At 35.3% G+C, this 12,310-nt stretch overlaps 1 protein-coding gene across 7 annotated transcripts in view; it reads left to right on the top strand.

The window, feature by feature from the left end:
* chas (chascon) overlaps window positions 1–12,310 on the top strand; it is a 92,514-nt gene that overhangs the window by 46,227 nt on the left and 33,977 nt on the right. For 3 of the 7 annotated variants that reach the window (XM_075298221.1, XM_075298224.1, XM_075298225.1), the window contains exon 2: window positions 5,177–6,499. In XM_075298221.1, the coding sequence (XP_075154336.1) occupies window positions 5,602–6,499 (898 nt within the window). In that variant the 5' untranslated portion in view covers window positions 5,177–5,601. Of the gene's footprint in view, window positions 1–5,036; window positions 6,500–12,310 lie in introns of all 7 variants that reach the window. The other 4 variants (XM_075298222.1, XM_075298223.1, XM_075298226.1 and 1 more) reach the window with 3 other exon arrangements.

Consider the following 12,310-nt stretch of genomic DNA (forward strand, 5'->3'; position numbering starts at 1 on the left):
TTTAAACTAGATATAATACTTAATAATATCAATAATATCAACTTAATAATATCAATTCCCTTAGTCTTCCTGTCCAATAAGCTCGAATAAATATTGTAATAATAAAATTAGTTGATATTAGTTAAAATTTTCCAAATGTGAGAAAATTGATTTTATTTTATAGTTTTGTGCTTACTATAATGACGTGAACTAAAAATGAGAATAACAAGTTTTATACAAAAGAAGTATACAATTTTACTAAATTTGAAAATAGTTCATTATTTTCTAAAATCGAAGAAGTTTACATAAATTGTGTTCATAAGTTCAAGTGTGTTCATAAGAACTTCATATAACGATAAAGACATTTAACAATTTTTAACTCAAATTTTTTCTTCGAAAATATGAAATTTTATTAGACAACAGAAAAAAAAATAATTATTATTAATAAATTTTCATATATTTAACAGAAACTTTAAACTTATTTCTATCATGTTACAATTACACCCATAGAAAATATCATGAACGGTATGGCGTGGTCATTTCAAAAAGATTCGTTCATGAAAGTGAATCAATACACATGTGTTGTTGTTAAATATCATATACTACCACCACGTACCAAATTTCAACTAGATTGGATGAATTTTGCTTCTCCAAAAGGCACCGGAGGTCAAATCTGGGGATCGGTTTATATGGGGGTTATATATAATTATGGACTGATATGAACCAATTCCTGCATGGTTGTTGGATACCATATACTAACATCACGTACCAAATTTGAACTGAATCAGATGAATTTTGCTCTTCCAAGGGGCTCCGGAGGTTAAATCTGGGGATCGGTTTATATGGGGGCTATATATAATTATGGACCGATTTCGACAAATTTTTGCATGGGTGTTTGAGGCCATATATTAACACCACGTACCAAATATCAACTGAATCAGATGAATTTAGATCTTCCAAGAGGCTCCGGAGGTCAAATCTGGTGATCGGTTTATATGAGGGCTATATATAATTATGGACCGATGTGGACCAATGTTACATACCATATACTAACACCATGTATCAAATTTCAGCCGGATCGGATGAAATTTTCTTCTCTTACAGGCTCTGCAAGCCAAATCTGGGGATGGGTTTATATGGGGGCTATATATAATTATGGACCGATGTGGACCAATTTTTGCATGGTTGTTAAAGACTATATACTAACACCATGTACCAAATTTCAGCCGGATCGGATGAAATTTGCTTCTCTTAGAGGCTCCGAAAGCCAAATCGGGGGATCGGTTTATATGGGGGCTATATATAATTATGGACCGATGTGGACCAAGTTTGCATGGTTGTTAGAGACCATATACTAACACCATGTACCAAATTTCAGCCGGATCGGATGAAATTTGCTTCTTTTAGAGGGTCTGCAAGCCAAATTTGGGGGTCCGTTTATATGGGGGCTATACGTAAAAGTGGACCGATATGGCCCATTTGCAATACCATCCGACCTACATCAATAACAACTATTTGTGCTAAGTCTCAAGTCGATAGCTTTTTTCGTTCGGAAGTTAGCGTGATTTCAACAGACGGACGGACATGCTCAGATTGACTCAGAATTTCGATGTGTTACAAACGGAATGACAAAGTTAATATACCCCCATCCTATGGTGGAGGGTATAAAAAGATTTCCGCTACCGTGACTCAAACCTGTGTTGTCTGCCCCATACGCGTTAACAGTCGCCTTAGCACATTGCACCACCGGCGGAGTTGCCATAACAACGTCTAACGATTATTTTAAGACTTTCATGGCCAAAGAAAAACGAATGCCGTTCATGAGACCGTGAACGTCCGTGGACGAAATCGTGAACACTCCGTTTTGATTTTTTGTCAACGTTTCCGTTTCCATTTTTCACCGTCCGTTCACGATTGTGGAAGGCAATATATGTTAGTTAAAATTTTCTAAAATAAACCTATATACTCTTTTATGGTGGATTCACTTTTTGTACCCTATTGCGAAATAATTTTGCATCTCATAGCTGCCAGATCACTTTAAATGTCCCCTGATACATACTAGAGGTGTACACGTGGCTCGAAATTTTGATAACTTACGAAAATGTTTATGAATCATGCGAGAGACGTGAATTACGCTGATGACAAAGATGCGTGAGTCACGAAAATAATTTCTTCGTGAGTTTGCATGAGTAGGTTAGGTTAGGTTAGGTGGCAGCCCGATGTATCAGGCTCACTTAGACTATTCAGTCCATTGTGATACCACATTGGTGAACTTCTCTCTTATTAACAAATTTCGGAAATATAATCCCACGATAAAAACGATTACGAGTTGAATTCGTTTACAATTTTAGTGACAACTACACAGCACTGAAAAAACATTGAACCCACCAACATCTCAAAAATAAGTAAATATTTTCCGACAAATTCAACAAAATTTATTAGACATAGTTCACTTGTTAAAGAAACTTTTTTTAATTTGAAGGAAAAAATTGGAGTTAAAAATTGCAAGAATGTCTTTAGTGCCATACGAAGTTTAATATGGGCGCATCTGTAGTAAAATTTACAAATTCAAAGAAATTATGAACTATTTTGTGAGAAGTACAAATTTTGTGTTTCATTTTGTATAATTTTTTTCACGTTATTTATTTCATTCACAAAAAATTATTAGAGTAAAGGAAACTTTCTCCAAACATAATAATTCCTTGAACTAAAATAAAGTTAAATTGGCTTTAGTGAAATATAGGATTCACTTGTTTTGAGTGTGGTTAAAAACCTTCGCTGTAGATAACCTGAAGGTCAAAAGACCTGGGTTCACATTTTTTCGGTGTTGTCAGGTGATTTGTGACAACACCTAAATTGTTCTAGGTTTTTTTTCAGGAATGTAAATAGGTACACAATGGACCCATAAGAAATTCAATTTAACAATAAATAGAGTATCCCAACAAAAAAATTTGGAAGTTCTTCCAAAAGCACAACTTTAAAAGCACTTCCAGAAGATGTACTCCCAATGATGTTATTTATTTCAACTACACAGGAAGTTCTTTTCATTCAATTGTTTATAACATGTTTTTTTCATATTTTTAATGGGTAATTTTAAACTTTTTTTGTTTCAAATTGGTTAAAAACAGTTTAAGAATTCATAAAATGGTACAAATTACTTAAATTTTGTCAAAAAAAAAAAATGAAAAATCCAATTTGAAAAAATTGTGAATTTTTGAAAATATTTGATGTCAAACGTTTCAGACAAGCGTCTGAAAAATGATAAAGAAGTGATGCAAATTCAGTGCACCGGCTGCTGAAATGGAGGACTTCCGTCCTATGACAAGCCCATGTTAAATTCATCGCTTCTGCGTCAATTTTGCACCACTTCCGGATCCAAAAAAAAACATTTTCATTACTTTTTTGGCGACGCTTTTTTTTGCTGGGATGTACATGAATTTAAAAAGCAAATAAAACAAAATATTTTAAGGTATAAATGTCAAATAAGGTGGAAGATATTCATTCATAAAAAATATCCTCAAAGAAATATACTTCCTTAAAAATCCCTGCAAACGAGCAAAAAACCTCCAATCAGGCACTACTGTAATATGTGTTTGATTTTTTTTCATTAAATTCAATAAATTCATCTCTAAAATTTGCGTCCTTCTGCGAAAGTTGGATTGAATTTAATTCACCACCATGGTGCAATGGTTAGCACACCCGCCTTGGGTTCAACCCCAGTTTCGATTACCAAAAAGTTTTTCAACGGTGCATTATCCCACTTCAGTAATGCTGGTGACATTTCTGAGTATTTCAAAGCTTCTCTAAGTGGTTTCACTGCAATGTGGAACGTCGTTCGAACTCGGCTATAAAAAGGAGGTCCCTTGCAATTGAGCTTAACATAGGACAGCACATAGTGATAAGAGAGAAGTTTACCACTGTGATATCACAATGGACTGAATAGTATAGGTTAGGTTAGGTTATGTGGCAGCCCGATGTACCAGGCTCACTTAGACTATTCAGTCCATTGTGATACCACATTGGTGAACTTCTCTCTTATCACTGAGTGCTGCCCGATTCCATCTTAAGCTCAATAACAAGGGGCCTCCTTTTTATAGCCGAGTCCGTACGGCATTCCACATTGCAGTGAAACCACTTAGAGAAGTTTTGAAACCCTCAGAAATGTCACCAGCATTACTGAGGTGGGATAATCCACCGCTGAAAAAACTTTTTGCTGTTCGGTCGAAGCAGGAATCGAACTCACGACCTTGTGTATGCAAGGCGGGCATGCTAACCATTGTACCACGGTGGATAGTATAAGTGAGCCTGAAATATCGGATTGGATCCTTTCCACCTGGGGTATCTTCATTTACTTTCATTTCTTAGAGTGATGAATTCATTCCGTCATATAGGATATATGAGCTTCGGACCGACCAAGCTCTAATTTTATTTAAATTGTTGTTTGATATGTATGACCATGAAACTTTGTCAGCAGAAAAAACTATCATCTAAACATTAAATCAAAAAAACACAAATGTAGAATTCAATTATCTCCCCCACCCTTCAATGCCTTAAACATGGATCAATGTCGTTGTCGTTGCATACAAATGCCGATTTAATGTCATTATCAGAATGATGCAAAAACAAAACTCATTTCAAATGACATTTGTTATTTGGTTAATGACAGTTTTTTTTGTTTTGTTCTAACTTTAACAACAACAACAAGAGAAACTGTATATCATCAAACCAAGTGTTTTCGAATTAAAGAGATGACAATCGACAGAAAAAAAGAGCACAAGTGCCGATGTACCCACCGACGAAGTAATTACACACACACACAGTCGTGCATGCAGTGCAAAAGTTGCAAATGTGTGCATATAGATCGTGTGAATGAAATGCACGTAAAACCCAACCATCCATCACCACCATAGCAAAATTTTGAAATTTTTCAAACGCTATTTGTACTAACAGCCGACCGACGAACCGGCGACAAACGAACTTCATTAACTCGTTGTTAGTGTTGTTGTTGTTCTTGTTTTTATTGTGGAAAATAGATTTTATTTGTTTTATTTGTCTAGTAGAGCTTAGTACGACTATGAAGTCATCTTCCGCAAAATTTGCATTTATTTTTTTCAAAACCAACATCAACACCAAACAAAAAATAACTTTGCAACAAAAAGAACAACAAACACCATTTAAAACTACAAACGTTTTAAAGTGAGCGATAAACATCACGAACACACAAACAAACTTACAAAACGCTACATATGAAATGGAAAACACATTAAAATGATGATTTATAAAACTAAAGTCAAAAATAAAAGTGTACCGAATTCGATGAAAAACTAGACACGAGTGAGCATAAAAAAAGCGGCAAAATGTGAACATAAAACAATGAAGACAAAAGAAAAACAATGGCGTGAGAGGAAACGGAAGTGAAGTGTAACCTCTCCCTCAATCAAATACAATAGACAGTGACTATTATCCCTTTCGGTTTCATTAAGAAAATCTCAATCCTCTGTTCCTAAAGAAAAATATAGGAGTGATATTTAAAATTTTAAAAGTAATCCACATTTATTCGTGCTCCGCAAAGAAATAAATAAACGCAACAAAACGAATTTTTAAAGTATCGCAAATGATCGAATGGTGGTGATTTTACTATTGCCGCCATATCCAACGAATGGCTGTGATGGACGTAGTTCAAATGATAGCAGTACCAGCCCCGCCTCATCAAGCACTTCTACCGGAGAAACTGCCATACCAACTGCCAACTATACCGATCGTCGTTCTGCCAAGACGGCATCATTGGAAGACTACGATAACAATAACAATAATTTCAATAGTAGAACAGCATATGGATTATATTACCCCACATCGAGCCCGCCACCATTACCATTTCAACAACAAATATTATCCCCATTTCCCACAGATTCAGCAACAGATGAGTACAACAACAATACCAACACATTTACAACAAGCGAAGAAGCGAATAACACTAGTCATTATCATTGTTTTCAATCGCCGTCTTCAATATCACCACCTCCGCCACCATTGCCCCAAAGTAAACCACCGAATTATGTTCCTTTCTTTACAGGCGGTGGTGGGGGACGAGAAGGAGATGATTGGTTCTGTCAACCAGAGCCCAAAATGTGTAATGCTATACCAAAACCTCCACGTTATCGGGCCCAACAAACACTGGAAACAATACCCGAACATGTCTCCGATACTGGGCCAACGGAGGGACCACCGGAATCCTCAATATTATTCCCAGGAACAAGTAGCTATACTTGCTGGCAACAACACAATAGCTTTCCACCACAACCACCACCTCCCGCAACAACTTGCAATAATTCTAATAATATTTTTACTAACACCACTAACTTTGTGCGACACGTAACCCGTGTTAATTTCTACGATATCGATACTTCCCAGGTCGAGTACGAATCTAGAGATTACGATGGCGATGGTGATGCGGATAATAAGGATGACTGTGATCTGGATGATGACAATGAATGTAAAATAGAAGCTGTAACCAAAGAAGGTGAGTGCTATAAAATATTGATTAGATCATACACACAAAAAAAATTTCTGATTCAATCACGAAATTAATTGATCCAATTAATTTTTTAATTGAAATGTCTTCAATCACAGAACTGATAGTATCAATTAAAAAATTAATTGACAGTCAATAAAAAATTAATTGATTCAATTAGAAAAATAATTGATACTATTAATTTGTGTGATTGATTTTTATTTCAATTACAAAAATTGTTGAATCATTAAATTTTTAATTGAATATTTTTCAAAACTCAATTAAGATTTTAATTGGAAAAATTTTCGTGAAATTTTTTTCTGTGTAGGCTAAGGAATACAAGAATAAGTTGTGAAACGCATGATTTGAAAATGATGGGCAGCATAGAGCAGGGAACGTCACAGCCAGGTATTGCTACTATGGTGGTTGATCACTTCAGGCTTCGAAACCTTCTGTTAGATGGACTGTGTTATAATAATACTTCCATCTACCTAACAACCTCTGCAGAATTATAGAGTGGATCTAAGAGCTAATATATAGCCTAATGATCAAAAAACCCGAAACAGCCAGAAAGTTTAAGATTCGCCAATGTATCGAACAAATTTTCTGGGTCTGAAATGAGACCAGAACCGAAAGATGTCGGCCTGAATGTACAAGAACTTAATTAGGTATATGCTCCGAGAATCTAGGCGTATGCTCCGAGAATCTGGTGGGAGAGGAAATGCAACATTTGACATAAGCGCTGTACTGAATCCAACATAAACTAGAGCTTGTTCTAGACCTTAGGCCTATAGGGATTAAAACATGCAGTTGGCATTGCACACTCAAAAAAATAAATACTTGGATCCAAAGATTTTGACTTTCCTTTAAGGTTTTTGGTAGTGATTCCGAGCCAAAGACGTGGCTTCTTTAAAATAAAGACATTTTTAGCGACTTATTTGGCCTCAAATCTAGGATTAACATAATAAAATTAAAATTAGGATTCAGATCTCATTAACGAATTTTCTTTTTCTTTTTGCGGTATATTAATAAAGTTATTCACGTACAAACAAATGCCAGCTTAAAAATCCAAATTATAATGTATGTATACCTCAAAGTAAAAAATGTTTTCTTAATTCTAAAAAAACTAAACCAAAGATGCTAGATCCTCAAAATAAGTCAGCGTTTTTTTTTTCTTATATCTTAAGATTCAATGTTTCAGTTAATTTATGGACGATTTCTTTAATTCAAAAATGTGTTTCTTTACTTTAAGGAAAATTTGCCTTAGTTCAAAGACATGCGACTTTATTGGAGGGTCGCAAATTTACATAATTTGTGTCCTAAATTTAACGAAATTTGAAACAAATCTTATAAACTTTATTTTAATTAAAATTTAATTATTTTGAAGAAATTTGTCCTTAATATTTTGTAAATTGCACATCCTCAAAATTAGGTTGCGTAATCTTTAATATTAGGTAAATATTTTTTTTAGAGTAGTGGTAAAATTGAAGATGATGCCAGAATGAACGTAAAATAATATCATGGTATAGTAAACCATTAGTGGATAATAGTGGGAACCCTGGCTAATTCCTACCTATCCCAGAGTTTTGGAAACAATACTGAACTTTAGGCCTATTGGGATACCGATCCAAAGTGTGGTTGTCAATGCGCTTACAACAATGAAAATCAATTAAATGAAACTCTCCAAATGGCAAACCACCAGAGGATAATATGGCGGATGCAGTAGTGATCCATGCTAGCAATGCGGTGCTTAAATTTTTAAAATTCCATAATAGATACTAGAGGGTAATTATTGCTTCATCAAAAGGGGGAAAGGTAGAATACTCAGAATATTACATGATCTTCATTCAACTTTATTTTAATTCATGAAAAACGGCTGAAAAAATGTAATAAATTTTCTTCCATTGACAAAAAGTACTAACTTATTTGTAACATGTTGCAATTAGAAAACTATTTTATTTAAAATTTTCTAAAATAATTTGTTTTGTTGTGGGTGTCGAGACACGCTAGAACAAGGGAAGTGGACTGAAAGAACTGAGAGTCATTAAAAGCCATGTGGACTGAGTTGGCTGATACATAGAACGATGTGGAGTAGTTTCAGGATCGGAAAGATGACGAGAATTGTATGGGGTGTCACTAGGGATTATAATCAAAATCATCGGTTTTTCGATTTTTTCAAATATTGAACAAGTTGTCTTTTCTACTTTGAGTTTTTTACTTTATTCAATTTTTGAAAAGTCGACTTTTCGACTTTCCACATTTTTAAAAATTCCATTTGTTTTGTTTTGTTATTGTTGGTTTTGTTCTTTAAGCATTGTTGTTGTTTTTTATTGCAGCTTAAAACCATACATTGACTAAACTACAAGTGTAGCTTAACCAACAGAGGAAAAGAATGTTTGTCAAACTCATTTGGGCAAAGCCCTATAGACTGCAAGATGGTTGGATGGACGCACGTTTCGGAATTACCACATTCCTCATCAGCATCCTCTACTTGTAGCAAAACTATCAACCAATTATCAGAATAAATTCAGGCAGTTTATCAAACCCAACAAAAACCACACTTGAACCCTCCGAAAAAAGGTTTTACATTGATAGCCGGCGTAAGCAATGGCAACTACTACTTGTTGCCAACTACTACTTGTTGCCATTTTACAAAATTCACTTTCCAATTTCTTTTTCAAAAAAAGTAAATTTTTTACTTGTATATCCCTTAGTGGCGCACATAGAAAATATACGAGGGAATTACCAATGGTGAGTTCGACAACTGACTAGATGTCGTTGATGGTCATCGATAGGTGTTTTAAGTTGTTGGTTTTCCTGATTTCTTGTAAGACAACGGGCAAACATATGATTATGTACCACTAAGAATTGGCTGTTCTAGTGGTACGATAGCTATAAGTCCCGTTTTTCCCAAAAGAAGTGCTTCGTGCACGAGCAACTTTTGTTGGATTTGGTTCATCTTTAAACACCCATTCCGCCGTCTGCTGTTTACTTCATAAATCCACGATCACCTATCACAATGATATAGACCTGTTTCGAAGCACCGAAATCACATTTTTGGAACATTTCTTTCGACCAATCGACACGAGCATCTTTTGAGCGATTGACAAGTTATGTGGGATTCAACACGACCAAATTTTTTCACGGTCATGCAATATTGAATGTATTTTGGTCGACCTTCACGAAATTCGCACTGGAATGGACTACGACGTCGAATTTATTCACCACACGAAAAAAAAAATCACCAAAATATTTCCAATTAAAAAGTTGATTAAAGTTGAAAAAAAAATATTTCTAACCATCAAATTTTTAATCAAACTAAAAACACAAAGTCAGCTAAGGTAGTAATTAAAAATTGTTACGTTTTTAATTAAAAAATTAATTGAGGTTTGCAATTGACGTCAATTAAATTTTTAATTGAATCAATTTAAAAAATTAATTGACATGACGGAGGTTAGGTTATGTGGCAGCCCGTTGTATCAAGCTCACTTAGACTATTCAGTCCATTATGATACCACAGTGGTGAACTTCTCTCTTATCACTGAATGCTGCCCGATTCCATGTTAAGCTCAATGACAAGGGACCTCCTTTTTATAGCCGAGTCCGAACGGCGTTCCACATTCCAGTGAAACCACTTAGATAAGCTTTGAAACCCTCAGAAATGTCACCAGCATTACTGAGGTGGGATAATCCACCGCTGAAAAACTTTTTTGGTGTTCGGTCGTAGCAGGAATCGAACCCACGACCTTGTGTATGCAAGGCGGGCATGCTAACCATTGCACCACGGTGGCGGAGCTTCATCGGCAAAAATTGAATAAGGTTCATCGATGTACTTTTCAACGTCGAATTCCAGATGAATATTTTAGTTTGCTCTATGTGAAAACGGTCTGTGTACTTATGACCTCTAAAATGTCAAGTTTTACGACAGAGCAACCATCGCAGATAACATTTTTTTTTTGTTTCGGCCTTACAAACTATAAGATACAGTTTCTTATTGTAGCAAATACACTCATAGAAAAAATCATTCACGGCGTGCTCATTTCAAAACGATTCGTTCATGAAAGTGAATCAACACACATATGGTGTCAAACTGAGAACAGGCGGTGTCAATCTGACAACGAGAAAATGACACCATGCGTTGTCAAAACAACAACCAGCGTTCGTGATCTGAAAACGTTATGGTTACGACTTTATAAACAAAATTAAAAAAAGATTTCCGCTAGCGTGACTCGAACCTGTGTTTTCTGCACCAGTCGCCTTAGCACATTGCACCACCGAGGAGTTGCCATAATAACGTCTAACGATTATTTTAAGACTTTTCATGGCCAAAGAAAACGAATGCCGTCTAGAAACCGTGAACGCCCGTGGACAAAATTGTGAACATTCCGTTTTGATTTTTTGTGAACGTTTCCGTTTCATTTTGTCACCGTCCGTTCACGACTATGGAACGTAATTTTTTCTATTAGTGTAGTAACTTTTGCTATTTTAGCAGAATTTGCTGCCTACACCCATAGAAAAAATCATGAACGGCGTGGTCATTTCGAAACGATCCGTTCATGAAAGTGAATCAACACACATGTGTTGTCAAACTGAGAACAGATGGGGTCAATCTGACAACGTAAAAATGACACCATACGTTGTCAAAACAACAACCAGCGTTCATGATCTGAAAACATAATGGTTACGAATTTATAAATAAAATAAAAAAAAATATTTCCATTACCGTGACTCGAACCTGTGTTGCCTGCACACCTTGCACCAATGGCGGAGTTGCCATAACAACGTCTAACGATTATTTTAAGATTTTTCATGGCCAAAGAAAAACGAATGCCTTTCATGAAACCGTGAACGCCCGTAGACGAAATCGTGAACATTCTGTTTTGATTTTTTGTGAACGTTTCCGCTTCATTGTGACAACGTCCGTTCACGATTGTGAAACGTAATTTTTTCTATTAGTGTACTTTATTTACTAATAAATGTTTCCGTTTGTGCTCATTTTAATTCACTAGAAATACCCCTAATTTAATATAAGTCAGCTAAAACTATTTTTAAATTAATATTTTGTATATTCCCATTACTTTTACTTTACGCTAACATGAGCGTAAATGATTGCATTTGAAATTAAATCATCCTTTAAATTAATTGGAATGTGCATGCCATAAATCGATTGACTAATTTTGTTATGCCACATTGCCGATTGATATATGAGAAGGTATTGGAAATGGTTGAATGCTATCACTTGCATGCAATCCCTCCACATAGAAAACAACACCAATTGATCTACAGTAATTTGTAATATTTGCATACGAATTTCATTTCATAATTACGGAATCTCTTTAATGCATATTCGCATATCCAGCTAAAATTAGCGGTTCTTTGATGGAGGAGACAGTACAATACAGTTTATCTTAATATTATTTTCGATTTAGGTCCGGTTTCTCATTGTCTTGTTATGATAAAACAGCTGATCTACGGATGAGAAACCGGCCCTTAGAATACCAAAAATGCGAATGGCAGTTGCGTTGACCAATAACTCTCTAAAGCATTAGCGTTCCGAGCTACCTGCACCATTTGTATGAACCACACAAAAAAACAAACACACACAAATCTAACAACAATGATTTTGTTGTCGTAATAGCCAAACGACCTTTAATGGTCCAGTGCAACTGCAACTACCTGCATTACAATGCAATGCAAATTACGGTAAATTTTGATGAAACACTAGTAGACAATCGAAATACAATGGACTACAACGACGACGTTGTAATTATGCAGACAGCTACAAACAGTCAAAGTACAATTGTTGGACGAGGGAAGAGC

Source organism: Haematobia irritans, chromosome 3 (assembly GCF_050003625.1).
Source record: "Haematobia irritans isolate KBUSLIRL chromosome 3, ASM5000362v1, whole genome shotgun sequence".
NCBI lineage: Eukaryota > Metazoa > Arthropoda > Insecta > Diptera > Muscidae > Haematobia > Haematobia irritans.